This window comes from Macrobrachium rosenbergii, chromosome 25 (genome assembly GCF_040412425.1).
Source record: "Macrobrachium rosenbergii isolate ZJJX-2024 chromosome 25, ASM4041242v1, whole genome shotgun sequence".
In the NCBI taxonomy this organism is placed as follows: Eukaryota; Metazoa; Arthropoda; class Malacostraca; order Decapoda; family Palaemonidae; genus Macrobrachium; species Macrobrachium rosenbergii.
In genome coordinates this window covers 25,966,910-25,983,760 of record NC_089765.1, presented here as the reverse complement: position 1 = coordinate 25,983,760, position 16,851 = coordinate 25,966,910, and the positions used below count along the sequence as shown (strand labels likewise).

The window sequence follows — 16,851 nt, the reverse complement described above, 5'->3', positions numbered from 1 at the left end:
AACCATGTACACCAAGCTTGCTATGAACGGTATAAGCACTAACGGTAAAAGCCGTTCTTTCATGGTAAAATAGGCAAAAGCGCCCTCCAGCGTGTCCACACCCGACACATAGGCTACACGAGTACTTAATATTATATTGTATTTCATCTATTAATTCTATTCACTTAAGGTTTTATTACATAATTTTTCACTTCGAGAAACGTGTTATGTGGCAATTTTCCAAAAACTGAGTAAATCGCGACTGAAAATCGAGATAACACTCTTATTTACAATGTCATGACTTCCCATCTTTTTTTGGTAAGTGGAAGCCAATTCTGTGTAAATTACGCCCAGTTTTTGAGATTTTTGCGAAAATGTTCGAGATTTTTTTTTTTACCAATTCTCCAATTTATGCACTAAAATGTGTTTTATCATGTATACAATCCTCATGATATTGTTTGATGTGTTACCTTACGTTGTATTACAATTTTTATATCAATACTAAAAAAAAAATGGTTCCCAAACCCACCCCATCAGTTTTTTGTCTTTTTCAAAAAATTTCCTAAAAATATTCTTACACACAGTCAATAAACAACAATAAACATTGATGCTGTATGTTAACAGCAATCCTAACAAACCTATCAATAATGGTTAATGGTGAAGATAAGGTTGATTAATGCAGAAAAAATTAATAAATACATATAGGTTATGTTAACAATAATCATGAACAAATTTAGGACTAATGATTTATGATGAAGTTAATGATGATTAATGCAAAAAATTCCAAAAAACTCTTTGTTATACAGTTAATAAACAATACATATGGCTTATGTGAATAATAATCCAAAAGAATTAAGATTGTCAAACACAGTTGGTAAACATTAACATACTGTACATGGATTAGGTAAAAAATAATCGAAAAAAATAATGTTTTTAAACACTTATTAAGCATTGATATACAGTATATAGATTATGTGAATAATAATAGGACTAAAAAACAATATTTTAAGACTGTTAATAAACATTAATATATATATGGGTAATAAATATAACAAACCTGGGAATAATGATTAATGATAAAGATAGTGATTAATGCAAAAAAAAATCTTTCAAAAAATAAAACTGTCACACAGCTAAAATATATAGATTATTTTGATAATAGTTCTAAAGAATTCATATTAGTCACACAGATAATATATATATATATATATATATATATATATATATATATATATATATATATATACAGTATATATATATATATGTACATATATTAAATATAATATATTATATATATTAAATATATATATATATATATATATATATATATATATATATATATATATATATATATATATACATATATATATGTATATATATATTGAATTAAGTTAATAATAATCCTTAAATAATATTACTGTCGCACAAATAAACATTGATATATAAGGATTATATATTAATAATAATCCTAAAAACTTAATACCGTCAAAGTTCATAAACATGAAGATATATACAATGCTAAGGTTGATCCTAAAAAATAATATTAACACAAACTTAATTATCATTTATACGTTTGGAATTTGTTAGTAATAATCCTAGCAATCATGGGAATAATGATTAATGATCAAGATAACGGTCATCAACGCTAAACATTTTCAATAAATTTCTGTTGTCACAGTTAATGAACATTAATATATATTAATTAGTTCGACAATAATCCTAAGAAATTAATGTTAGCACACTATTGGCAAGCAATAATTATATATGGATTATGCTAATAATAATCACAAAAAACTACTACCGTCACACAGTGAATAAACATTTGAATCATGTCAAGATTAGCGAACCCGACATCTCCATGTCAAGGACAGCGAACCCAATGACCCCCATGTGAAGAATGGCCAACCCTTTCCGGTTGAACCCCAGTTCCGCATGAGGGCTAGTGCTAAACACGGCGAAACAGTGATTCATCTACTCTGTTTCGCGCCTTGTTTAGTACTAGCCCCTGGGGTTCAAATGTATTTCGCCTTTTCGGCACTAGCCCCCAATTATTCTCATGTAAAGCATAACGAACCCAATAATCTTCTCGTAAAGAATGGCGAACCCTGATGCGAGTGGGTTCGCTAATCTTGACATAATCCAAACATTTATATATATGGATGATGTTATAAACAATCTAAAAAAAATCAATATTGTCACACAGTCTATAATCATAAATATATACAGATTATGTTAACAATTATCCTAACAAACATGGGAGTAATGATTATTGATGAAGATAACGATGATTGATGGAAAAATATTCCATGAATTAACTGTCACACATAATTAGTAAACGTTAATAGATTTGGAGTATGTTAATAAAAATCGAGACAGACTTGGGAATAATGATTAATTCTGAAGATATTGGTGCTAAATGCAAAACAATTTCAAAAAATAATCCTGTCGTACAGTTAATAAATATGAGGATATATGAAGTATGCTAATAATAACCCAAACAAATTTGTTGAAGACAATGCTGAATAATGCATAAACATAACCATTAGTGGATGAAAATGCATGGAAAAATGGTGAATAATGGTAAAAGAATAGTTTTACTCACCAAATTTCCACAAGTTTACGTCTTGATTAATAATTTTATACTGAGCAGTAAGTTGTATTCCTCCGTAGACAGGCAGGGGCCATTAATAAGTAAATGGGGAAGACAGACAATGTTGAAAAGCCTATGTCACACTTTTCGTTGATTGTAAGCCGAGCTGACGGACAAAAGACGAGGGCATGGCAACAAAGACTCAAGTCTTCAGCCACAGATATTTCTTTCGCTATGTGCCAGCTATTTCTGGCCTATTAACACCGTTTCTTCCTTTTTTCATGCTGTACCGGGTGTTTAGCCTCAACAATAGGAGGTTCCACAAGCTGGGAACCAGTGATGGTGGCAGCACTGGTAATGGCTTCAAAACAGCACTTGGCAGCACTGGCAATGGCTTCAAAACTGATGGGGGTGGCGCACTTATCCACATGCATAGGGTGTTACTGGCACAAGGGGATGTAACACCATATTCTGTATCACTGTCGCTGCTATGTGGCTACAACCACTCGTGATCTCTTGTCACTATTGTAACGAGACCTTTTTCTCTTTCTTTTCACAATACTAGACCTAGTCTCCCATTTATCTTTCCTTTCTCCTTAATATCACTACTTCCCTCTTCACCCTTCACTATCATCATCACCGGGATACGAAACACTATTCAATATATCTTTCCTTTTACCACTGAAGCCACGGACCACAGAATGACTTTCCTTTTTTTTTTTTTACACCATCACGGAACGGCCGGCCACAACGAACACTTCCATAGAATCTACGCTGTCTAAACTCGTGGTACCTGTGGTATCATTACTAGACGATCAATAATACCGACGATAATAACGATAAAAGTTGTTTATTGACGAAACCGTTACTTGCGTTCGGTGAATACTGGTTAATGGTTATTTCGAGCGCTGATTGGCTAGCCCCACCATTCGTCTTCTAATAGTAGTCTCGATGATAAGAATCCCTTATAACGGCTCTCCAGAAACCTGGTGCATGAAATGGCTGGCCACCTCAGCATGGCATATAACGTTGTTTTCAGTAACAGATATTCATCATTATGAGCCTCTAGAAACACGGTATGCAGTCGCCCGCGTTAGACGAAAATCGCTTTGCATTAAAAGCAATTTTCGACCATATATATATATATATATATATATATATATATATATATATATATATATATATATATATATATATATATATATATATATATATATATATATATAATATTAATTATTAACTTTATGTACGATTTTATACAAAACCAGACTTACAGATCTCTCAAATGATGAAAGAAAAATTCTTGGACGAAATCCGAAAAGAAACTACTGTGAAATTTGAAAAGTTTATTAACATCACCTAGTATCTATTATGAATAATCAACGCCACTTCTCAATTAGTTTCTATCTTTCAAGAGTTTATTCTGGCTTTGGTCTCAGGACTGTGAGGGATTTTGACATCCATCCTTCGGACTACTCCAATCTTCTTCCAGAAAGTTTACCCAAGATGGACGACTCCGACGCTGAAGCCTTTGGGTTGGTGAACTGGATTGTCTGCGTGATTCTTCTCTTGGCGTCCGTCGTGATCGGCATCTTCGCCGCCCTCAGGGGACGTGGTAATAACTCAACTGAGGAGTACCTCTTAGGAGGTCGCCGGATGTCCTCTTTACCCGTCGCGCTGTCTCTCATAGCCAGCACTATCTCTGCGATTTCCATTTTAGGTGAGTCGAATAACCACGCTGAAACAAGTTTTTTACTCCGGGGAATTATTCAAGTTTCTTGCTAAATCTGAACGAATTCAAAAGGAGGAGTTTTTCAACAAATTCTACATTAGTTGACAAAAGCAGTAACTTACTCAAGTTTCTTGCAAAATCTGAACGAATTCAGTGGAAGGAGTTTTTCAACAAATTCTACATTAGTTGATAAAAACAGTAGCTTATTCAAGTTTCTTGCAAAATCTGAATGAATTCAGTAGAAGGAGTTTTTCAACAAATTCTACATTAGTTGATAAAAACAGTAACTTATTCAAGTTTCTTGCAAAATCTGCATGAATTCAGTAGAAGGAATTTTTCAACAAATTCTACATTGGTTGATAAAAACAGTAAATTATTCAAATTTCTTGCAAAATCTGAATAAATTCAGTAAAAGGAGTTTATTAACAAGTAATAACTCATTTTCATATAGTTAAAAAAATTTTTTTGTGCAGTTATCTGATAAAATAAAGTATTTTTCAGTTGTTTCTAAATCAAATCAAGCAGAATATTGTATGATTTTACAGGAGGTAATTATAAACTGGAAATTCATAATTTAAAATGAACTTCCATCTGTCGCGTCGAGGTTGTTTGGAAATGAAGTTTTCCATCTACTTCACTTCACAAATGCAAATACCAAAGAATGGAATTTCATTTAATAGATGGTTTTGAGATTTAACCTAATAAAGTAAACAACACATGACTTTCGTAGTAGTTATTTTGGTAGAAAGTACAGTTAAACATCTCATTCTAAAACGGTACAGTCCGTAAACAGAATAAAGTTCACAGAAGTGTATTGTATCATTTTGACTATATAAACACACACACACACACACACACACACACACACACACACACACACACACACACATATATATATATATATATATATATATATATATATATAATATGTTAATTTCGGAAATAATATTGTATTGCTTGTCATGTTAAACAGAAAATTAGAAGATTATCTTAGAGCATAGTTTGGAATGTGCTGCTCTTAATATCATTCTGGACACTTTTGCCTATTTAGAGAGTAAAACATTGTGCTTACTTGTATATATATATATATATATATATATATATATATATATATATATATATATATATATATATATATATATATTGTCACAACATGACCTGTTATGACACAAAATCCAAAAATTTACCTCACTTCGGCCAGATACCTGAACCCTCATAACAATAAAATTATGACTGAACACTCTAAAGGTAACAGTGATCCCCCAAAACTCTTATCACTTGAAAAAATCAACCTCAGTTTATCAAGTTATGAGTGAGGTAGTAACTGTTAAGCAAGAAATATACTAGAGAGAAAGGGCACCACTCCATCAAACAACTATAATTGTTTCCCTGGTCTTAATTCACTTCAAAAAACTCTGAAGGAGAACAGAACATGTTTATCACTTACCTTGTGCGTACACAAATAACCCTATTCACTGGTGGTCAAAAATGAACCACCGTGCTTTTAAAACTTCAAATACAAAAATTTATCTCTAACTCCAAAAGTTATAATTAGAATTCACAATCTGAAAATATTTACTATTACTTGAAAACAACATAAGATTTAAATAATTCTTAAACAAGATTAATTCACAAAGCTTTATCAAGAAATTACGTTAACTAAGCAAAATTCAAATTATTAAGATTTACTCCAAATTTGAAAAAGAAATCTTAACAAATGAAAATCAAAACAAGTATGCACTGTTAAAGTATCAACACATATAAAGTGCTAATTAAATAAATGTTAAACCAACAACACAGTAAATTTGGGTAAAACTATGAAATTGCAAACACAAACACACAAAAGAAATGTAAAAACAAGAACATACAAAAAAACACAAAAGGTTTATCAACAATAATTTCACTAAGGCAAAATCTCTTTAAAGAATATATCTTTTTACCATGGTAAAAAAATAAGTAAAAACCACTTCATCTTATACAAGTCTCTGTACACTTTTGCACAACTCCTTTTTTGCTGCAGCAGTATACACTTTTACCTAAGGCCTGTTACACTGTTAACACTCTTTTCTTATGTCAGATCCTACCAAGGGAGCATTAAATATTATTAACAGTTTCCAAAAACTTATATGTTTGGGAGAGTGACCACAAATCTTATACTCTTCTGAATGAAGAGAGAGAGAGAGAGAGAGAGAGAGAGAGAGAGAGAGAGAGAGAGAGAGAGAGAGACTAACTCTACAAGTCTCTGTCTGAGCTGATTAGTTTTACCAAAAATCTTCTATGAGATTAAACCTGGGTTGCCAGTTAGGCATTTTTAGAAAGTGATCACCTCGGAAGAAACAGGAATAAACAGTTTCTTCGTCTCCAACAGGGATAAACAGAATTTCTTCCTTTCCAACAGGAATAAACAGGTAATTTATTCTCTGACTCAGAGAACTATATAGGCCTGCCTCCTATCTGTATGATTGACGGGGGTTTCCTGTATGCACACTTGCACAAACACAGAGGCGAACCAGCGATACCCAACCTGTCATCTCACATATCTCTTAAATGACAGTTTAAGTGCTTCCTTTTGAAATGGAGGGGAATTACTTTGTTTAAAAACCTGACAGCTGTGTCCACAAGAGCCAGCTGTACAAACTTAATCCTAACAGCAAAATGTATTTTAGTCCTAAAATCACACACTCAAAGCAATCCTTGTAAGATCTGACACTTAGCATCTCCAACAAACACTATTATCATAGTTATTACAGTCAATACATGACAAACACAAGAGAAAATATATAAAAAGTACAGAAAACATTAATTTTACAGGATACACACTTATCATAAGATATATCATTATAATATATATATATATATATATATATATATATATATATATATATATATATATATATATATATATATATATATATATATATATATATATATGCTAAAGTAAGCACAGTGTTTTACTTTCTAAATATACAAAAGTTTCCAGTGATATATATATATATATATATATTGCTTTCACCCAAAATAGGTCTATCTTCTGAGATGTACTTCTATGGAACCCAGTTCTCTCTGGTCTTAGCTGGCACACTGTATGGGACGTTTTTCACTCAGGCAATAGTGGTTCCTATCTTGTACCCTCTAGAGACTGTGTCTGTTAATGAGGTGAGTGCACGTTGATAATCCGTTTGTGGGATAACCTAAACTAACTGCCATATTTTGCTAATCATATAATCCTTAGCAACAAATTAACTCTGTCAGCAAATTGTTATTCACTGACCAATGAAACTTATATGATCTCGTTAAAAAGTGTATTTGCATTCAGTTTGAACTTATGAAGATCCAACGATCAAAGTTCATTATATGAACTTACTATTAAAAAATTTATTTGCATCCAGTTTGAACTTATAAAGAGCCAACGATCAAAGTTCATTATTTGAACTTACTACTAAGCGAATGTATTTGCATCCAGTTTGAGTTTATGAAGATCCAACGATCAAAGTTCATTGTACTAACTTGCTATTAAAAAATGTATTTGCATCCAGTTTGAACTTATGAAGAGGTTCCAATGATTCAAGTTCATTTTTAAGATGGCCAATATATGGTCACAGCTGGAACAAAATATTCTAGTAAAGCTGTTTTTTTTAACTTCACAAAAAAGGTAAGGCTGGTTTAATAACCTGCAAATCTAGTCCTAAATAAGCAAGAACAGTTGATGCCGAGTGCAAATGAATGAGAGAAAAAGGTTGAAGCTGCAGAGACGAAATGTGTAAGCGACGAGGAATGCAGAGATGGCTGAAGTAATAAAAAGTAGCATGGGCGAAAGGATGAATATATACATGTTGACATGGTTCGGTCGTGTGGCGAAAATGGAGGATGAGGATGTTAGGTTCGGAAAAAAAAAAAAAAGTACGATTCGGAAGTGTGGGTTAGGGGAAGCCCTGAGATAGATAGAGTGAAAGGTGTGCTGAAAAAGAAAGGCTTCAACATTCCACACGGGAAATTGTGCTTGCAAGATAGAGGTGGATGGCTCAGTGGGTATTGGGAGGTCTGACGCACTGCTGATGAGTTTTCTTTGTAGGTGCAATAAGTCGCTTTGTGGAGATTTTTTAGACTGGGGGGCGGCCACGATTCAGTAAACATATGCTATTGGCTACAATCGTTGCCTACTCTTTTCCAAGGGGCCATCCCATGTTAAGGGAACAGGATTATATATATATATATATATATATATATATATATATATATATATATATATATATATATATATATATATATATATATATATATATATATATATATATATATATATATATATATATATATATATATATATATATATATATATATATATATATATATATATATATATATATATATATATATATATATATATATATATATATATATATATATATATATATATATATATATATATATATATATATATATATATATATATATATATATATATATATATATATATATATATATATATATATATATATATCTAAGTCCTTTTCATACATCTTTCTTTCCAGTACATCTCCCTGAGGTTCGGTTGCCACAAGCTGAGAAAAGTGGCCTCGATAAATCTCGTGGCCAACAATCTGCTGTACAACGGATTCTGCCTCTACGCTCCTTCCCTCACTTTGTCAACAGTGACGGGGCTTTCCAGTACCTACTCAATCATCATCATGGGAATCATTTGCTCCTTCTATATTTCCCTGGTAATTTTTCGTAATGTTTGTTAAGGGTTTTCTTCACGTGAAATGGTCTCTTTTTTTATATTTCTGCAGATGAATCTGTTCGTAGTTAGATTTTATCGAAGAAGAAAAAATAATATACGATATCATGCAATGCATTCCGGACTTACTTACTGTAGTAATTTGACTGAAGAACAAAAAACTAATAAAATATATAAAAAAACAATTCAGGACTTACTGCATTAATTTGACTGAAGAACCAAAAATGATAAACGATGTCACACAAAGTATTCAAGACTTGCCGTAGTGATTTGACAGAAAAACAAACACTAATAAGCGATATAATGCAAAGTATTCAAGATTTATTTATTGTTTATAGTTATACTTGTTCACCCTTGGGGACTCTAACCTCATGAACAGTAACTATATTTTTCCCTTTGCATGTAAATGAATCATTCTTGCAGTAGATACACACTAAATACATCACTGAAGGGTAATTTGGCTTTATGTTTGCATGCTGAAGCGGTTATAACAGTATAAGTAAATATGAGACCATAGTTAGGTTAGTCTGGATGGTATTAGTTTAGTTCACTCACAATAGGCGAGATAATTTTCAATTTTCGCATAATTACGGGAGTAAAAAATTCCTTTCACTTAAGTGACGTTCGAACCTAAAGTTTATTTTTAACAATAAAAGAAATCGATAGTTTTGATTATACATAAATGCTAACAGTTAATCACCTGGGCCAGAGACTAAGACATTTAAGAAATAGTCTTAAACTTTAAGAAAATTTAGGAAATACTTTTAAAATTTTCTTTTGTTTCAGGGTGGCGTCAAAGCTATTGTGTACACGGACGTCGTACAAACTATTTTAATGTTCCTCGGAATTGTGGTGACTATTGTTATCTGCGTTGTCGACTTAGGAGGTCTTGGCAACGTCTTCCACATAGCGAACGAAGGCGAAAGGTTACAGTTCTTTAAGTAAGTATATAGTCCTTATTCAGAGAGATAACACTGACACAGCGTTGCCTACAGATCTCCTTAATTCTGTAATTCTAACGCTGCAATGTTTTATAATTAAAAATTAATCCATAAGAAGAATTCTCAACAAATAAAGAAATACGTTCACATTAAGAAGTAAACGAATGATAAAGTGAAAATTAAAAGATAATATATTAAATCTGAGGCATTTACTTAGGAGCAAAACTTGTTGATACAATGTATGCCACATTTAAAACGAAGGCAGCCTGCAACACTTGAAACATAATGCAAGATTTCGAAAACAATTATCTATGATCCCATTCACTTCAGCTTCGATCCAAGCCCCTTGGTACGGTACACGTTCTGGTCTGTGCAAGTACAGGGAGTGTACAACATGATTTCGTGGATCGGAATAAGTCAGATGGGTTATATGAGGTATTCGTCCGTCCCGTCTGTCACTTTGGCTAAGAGGTGAGAAATGTTTGTCTCTGTCGCAAATCTCATACGTGACTTTTTTCTCTCTCTCTCTCTCTTTCTTATTAGCTCCTATGAGAATGTCGTGGCAGTGCCTGCTTTCTTATCACTAAACACATTCCGTAAATAGGAGAGACGGCTTATTATTGAATCACTGTTTCTTTCTGTCTACAGAGAGAACCATAGAGAGGGCCGACTTCCTATGTGCTGCATTGTAATTGGCTGAGCGCCGGCGGCCATTTTGATTGTGTGTAACTGGAGGTTGCTAGAGACGCAATGTTAACTGTGATCTTTTGTATACACCTTCATGTTCTCAAAGTGTACAGTTTATGAAACAATTGTATGTTACAATGAGACTAAAATATCAGTTGAAAATCAAGAATAAAGCATCCAAAGAAAAATATTACGAAAAAACAGAAAACTGTTGAAAATTTCCCATAAATGAATTCATATTAATCCAATGAGTATTTTGTTAACAGGTCTTCACACTGACAGTAAGTATAGCCCTGTCTAACTCGATTAATCTTGGTGTGTGTTAATGCTTTTGGTGGTGGACTGGTGGTGATTTTAATGCTAAACAATGTGTGCTATGTGTATGTGTTGATGCCTTTGGTGGAGGTACGTGATTAGTAATTAAATACCACCCATTTCCAATAGGTTGTGTACAGGCATAGCATTTTGTGCATATTTTGCTAAGGCATGGTATTTGCGAAGGCTTGACATTTTGCTAGCATGTTCTTCTCCTAGGGCCTGTTATATCTGCCATCATTTAATGACATTGAAGTACATTCATTACTTTTCCAGATGCATTCCTTTCACAGGTAATTTTACGTAGCCTGAATGTTTGAAAATATGTATTATTTTATTTTACAGAACTTTGAGTAAAATTGTTTAAACATTTTTCCAAGGGTTATTTTTATTTTATTTTACAGAACTTTGAATAAAACTGTTTAAACATTTATGGGTTATTTTTGTTTATAAATATACCACATAGGCCTACATGTCTGTAAGAATAACTGAGAAGAATAAAATTTTTATCCCACTAAGGAATTACCTAAATAGGTATTATTTGGAGCAAAGTCTGTTCTGCTGATCTAGTCACATTTGGCTGTGATGTATCTTAGTGGTCCTCTTGCTGTTACATACTTATATAGGCCTATTTGTACCCTTATTTTCTGATATACGTCCATAAAATGAACAATCATAACAGCTGTCACATAAATAAACATTGGCAGTTTGTTGTGTTCCAGCATAAAGACAAACTGTTGGCCCCACAGTGGGTTGCAGTGCACTCAGGGCATGTTTGTTTACAAAACGTTGCTGTCATTGCAGCTCCATTTACACACAATCAAAATGGCGGCCAAATTACGCTGCACGTAGGGAGTCGGACCTCTCTATGGTTCTCTCTGCTGTCTATATCTGATATATATATATATATATATATATATATATATATATATATATATATATATATATATATATATATATATATATATATATATATATATATAATACACATCTATATATACATAAATCATACATACATATATACACACATATATATATATATATATATATATATATATATATATATATATATATATATATATATATATATATATATATGAATGTGTGTTTTGTAATAAATAATTGTCTGTACTGCACTTCACAAACTCCTAAATATTAAATGACTTTCCTAATATTATTCATACCAAGAACACCTTATTGAAGGCTGTCCCGTTTTTGCAGACTGTGTTCCTATTACTTCGTGGGCCTGTGCGCCCTGTGGCTGATCTTCTTCTTCGCGGGCATCGTGGCCTACGCGACCTACAGCGAGTGCGATCCGCTGACCTCTGGCAGGATAGACGAACCAGACCAGATTCTGCCCTACTTGGTGGTCCGCAAGGTCTCCCATTCTCCCGGCATGGCCGGACTTTTCGCAGCAGCAGTCTACAGTGGCATGCTGAGGTGAGGGGTCTAAAAACTTACTTTACAATGACGTTTGAAACTGATATCAACTTTGATGCTTGGGAAATAGTCTAAACACTTTGGTATCCAATGAGCTTCAAAGGATTTGTAAAGCGGGAAGCTTAGGTGTCTAAACACCATCTTAATCTATATGCTATAAATGATACCTTAAGTCGGATGTTTAGGTAAGGTGATTAAAGCCTTATCCTAACCTATATCCTATTAGGATATGTAAAGGGGAAGTAAATAGTCTAAAGATTCCCCCAGCCTGCCTGCAATTTATGAAGGATGAGTCTAGTAGAATGTTTAAGCAATGGACCCTAACCCGCATGACCTATAAAAGATCCATAGAAGATAGGTGTATCCAATTAAGCCAGAAATATGGAAAACAGACACCTCTGCTAAAGAATTTAATTTTGTTTCTCTAAATATAAGCATTATTCCCCAAGATTCTCTCTCTCTCTCAATTTAAATTGGTCCATATTCAAAGATTCCTCTCTCCTATCCCCTGTATACGTACCTGTTACATTTTCTCTCTCTCTCTCTCTCTCTCTCTCTCTCTCTCTCTCTCTCTCTCTCTCTCTCTCTCTCTCAATTTAAATGGGTCCACATTTACAGATTCCTCTCTCCTATCTTCAACTATCCCCTATATACATACCTGTTACATTTCTCTCTCTCTCAATTTAAACGGGTCCATATTCAAAGATTTCTCTCACCTATCTTCACCTATCCCAAATATACATACCTGTTACATTTCTCTCTCTCTCTCTCTCTCCCTCAATTTAAACGGGTCTATATTCAAAGATTCCTCTCTCCTATCTTCACCTATCCCATATATACATACCTGTCACATTTCTCTCTCTCTCTCTCTCTCTCTCTCTCTCTCTCTCTCTCTCTCTCTTTCTCTCTCTCAATTTAAACGGGTCCATATTCAAAGATTCCTCTCTCTTATCTTCACCTATCCCATATATACATACCTGTTACATTTCTCTCTCAAAAAAAAAAAAAATAGGGGAGGCGGCAAGGCTATGTTTACGTTTTATAAACTACTAAATTATAATGCACAAACAACAGACTACAACAAGAAATATAATAAATTATTCATCATAAGTTCTTTTTTTTTTTTTTTTACTTATACAGAAAGGTGATTGTGATACATTCAAGTATTTTATTGTGAACATAAGATTTAGGTAAAAAGATTTAGGGAGATGCTGATGCCTCACATGGATGAATAAAATACAAAATTACCTAAAACTCTGGAAGAGGCAGCTATCTATAATCCTACTTGGCTTTCTTCCCACTTTGTTTTGTATTTTCCATACGCTTTGAATCATAAAAGCAATAAGGGAAGTCCACCATTATGTATTGAGCAAAAACTTCTTTAAAACAATACAAGTAGAACAAGTTATTATTATTATTATTATTATTATTATTATTATTATTATTATTATTATTATTATTATTATTATTATTATTATTATTATTATTATTATTATTATTATTATTATTATTATTATTATTATTATTATTATTATTATTATTATGTGATAATAAAAATCCACAATTATATAAATATATTATATTCACATGCATTTAATACAATTAATTTATATAACCGTGAATTTTGATTACATAAAAGTTTACGATATTGTTAATTGCTTATTATTATTATTATTATTATTATTATTATTATTATTATTATTATTATTATTATTATTATTTCAAAATACAGTTTTTGCTCTTACACATAATTGTCGATGTTCACTGTTTATTTCCGGTTGCAGTATAACGATGCATTATAAATTTTAATGTAAGTATAGTGATGCACCATAGATTTTAAAGCAATTTAATATCACGGACGTACCCACGGTTTCATCCATAACTACAACCTACGTCATGCAATAAGCTTCGAATTTCCACGCTTTCAGTACAAATAAAAATACGCAAACAAAAACCTCAGCTGGTCCGCTGGTATAGTGGTTAGTGTCGTGGAATGCCACTCAGATGTTGCGGGTTCGCGTCTTCCCCCGGGCGATGAAAAATCACTGGCTCTGTATCATGATCAGTTGCTGCTGCAGTGTGGGGTCTGGGGTAGGAGGTCGTAACCAACATTCTTTGGAAACTTGAATTTCAAGTCAATGGCCACTTTGGTGTGCTTGTTTCATGTGAATAGGTTTCATCTACTGAAAGAATAATAAATATTGATTCTCAACTAACAATCTTCCCTATCAGTTCTATGTCAACGTATGCGAATTCATCAGCATCTCTGATCTGGCAAGATCTCTTCAGGGAGATGAAATTCTTCAAGGGATATTCGGATGCAAAGGCAACCAAGACGCTCAAAATTACCTGTAAGTAATTTTGCAATGTGGAACTAACCTTTTAAATTACTAATAAAGAGATCTAGATTGAATATATACGCCAAAAATTGACATGTTACAAGTATTTCCTCAGACCTTTGGTTTCAGTACAGAAGCCTAAAGTTAATCAGTTTCAAAGATTTCTTCGGACCTTTGGTTTCAGAATAGAAGCCAACAGAATATTCTGATATTTGCCTTTCATGCAGAAACATGAGACTAACCTGCTCCAAGGATTAATTCTGATTTATTTCTCTGCATTCAATATAGAATCCTAAAACTAATCTTCTGTTTCAAGGATTTATGCTTATCTGTAATTTGATCAATGTATCCAAAAACGTGTCTGTTTCAAGGATCTGATGAAATTTTGGTTTGAATTTAAAAGCCTAAAACTAAAATGTTTCGCTAACGTATTTCGTCAGTGTGCTTTGTGTGTCGACTTGCCAATTACAGAGAGCTCATTGGTTTTTAAATCCTTTCCTCTCCCAGCCGCTGCGATAGGCTTATCGGCTATTGGCTTTGCAATGCTTGTGAAACATCTTGGCAGCATTGTTGTGGTAACAAACAGCCTCCTCAACGCGGGCAGTGGGTCACTGACTGGAATATTCGTCACTGGCATTTGTGCCCCGTGGGTCAGTTTGAAGGTCAGTTACCTTTACCCGGCAATCACGTCATTGTAATACTTAAATCTTAGTTTTCTCAGCGCTTTCATTATATTTGATTATCTTCATGAACGGCGATAATTCTAGTTTATTCGTTTTAATCAAGGCACAGCTACAGTTGGAAAAACAGGGCAACCACAAGTCAAAGGCCTAAGCATGAACGCAGCCTAGCACAAGAGATATAACTAGGAAATAGAAATAGCTACAAAAAAAAAAAAAAACAGGGTATGCTCCCTCATGCATATTGGTAGTCGTGTAAAGGAAGTTAAGGTAGTTCTATATACTTAGGCCCTTGCGCTATCGTATACCTAGGATAAATGGGATAAAATTTGTTCCCGAAAACTAAACTTTAGCCAAACACTCGAAAATAATTCGATGTTACAAGGCTGGATAACCCTTAATAAATTAATTTAATTACCTGCTAGTGGTGATCCGTGATGAGGAGTTAGGAATTTTATTATCATTTTTAAAATGTGTCTCAATTTCTCTCTTACCTTGACAGACATAGGGCAAGATGTTTTGTCTCCCTAAGCCTCTAAAAGTTACATACAGTATATTGGAATGCTTTGCCTGTCTCAGTTTCTCTGAACGACGAATGAACTACTGAACGCATACAAGACTGTACTGTCAGTCTTTGTGCCTTCCAACCACCAGACAACCGATTACCCAGCCAAGTTCTCTGAGTTATCAATGGACTGAGCAGCCAGACTCATTACTGACCTGCTTGGCCAGTCTAGGATTCCCAATTAGACTAATCCCCTTTCAGGCCCTCCAAGCTAAAATTGTTTAGGCTTAGTCTGTTCTTTCAAGCTGTTAGCAAACAAAGGGTATTTTACAATATATGACTGGAATGGTTAGACCTCTAGGTCTCCCAAATTATTAGTGGATTGTGGTTGTCCTACTTAACCCTTCTAAAACTAGAACCAGAATACATGTAACACTATCGTCTCCCTCGGTTAGGCTGTGGTTTTTTGTTTCTCTCTTCCCAGACATTACCTTACATCAAACGAAACTCCTGAACACAGTCTCTTTTTCCAGGGGGCATATGCAGGGTTTATCACTGCGCTAGCCTTCAGCCTTTGGCTCATGATTGGACAATTCATCGCTGGACACGGACAGACAGAGAAGCTTCCGTTGTCAACAGAAGGCTGCCCGGAAAATCTTTACAATTGGAACTCGACTTCTACTGTTATGACCACTGTACCATCTGATGAACCTTACGAAGAGTGAGTATAGGAAATGACGAGTTTATACCCAGATGCTTATAGATTCTTGTTTTCAGTTCCCTTTGCAAAGAAAACCAGAGCTGTTTTCTTTTAACTAATCTATTCAAATGGTTTATGGATTATTAAATGGTACTTATATCGTTTATAACAACTTGCATCATGTGGAGAAAAATGCAACTCTTTT

The 16,851-nt window shown here is 33.4% G+C and overlaps 1 protein-coding gene across 2 annotated transcripts in view; it reads left to right on the top strand.

Annotated features, from left to right (window-relative positions):
* Nucleotides 1-16,851, top strand: part of LOC136852491 (sodium-coupled monocarboxylate transporter 2-like) — a 41,846-nt gene that overhangs the window by 16,708 nt on the left and 8,287 nt on the right. Inside the window, exons 2-10 of one of the 2 annotated variants that reach the window (XM_067127157.1) lie at nt 4,062-4,289; nt 7,324-7,457; nt 8,834-9,022; nt 9,826-9,980; nt 10,311-10,451; nt 12,204-12,422; nt 14,655-14,773; nt 15,269-15,423; nt 16,480-16,667. In XM_067127157.1, the coding sequence (XP_066983258.1) occupies nt 4,076-4,289; nt 7,324-7,457; nt 8,834-9,022; nt 9,826-9,980; nt 10,311-10,451; nt 12,204-12,422; nt 14,655-14,773; nt 15,269-15,423; nt 16,480-16,667 (1,514 nt within the window). In that variant the 5' untranslated portion in view covers nt 4,062-4,075. Of the gene's footprint in view, nt 1-4,008; nt 4,290-7,323; nt 7,458-8,833; nt 9,023-9,825; nt 9,981-10,310; nt 10,452-12,203; nt 12,423-14,654; nt 14,774-15,268; nt 15,424-16,479; nt 16,668-16,851 lie in introns of both variants that reach the window. The other variant, XM_067127158.1, reaches the window with a different exon arrangement.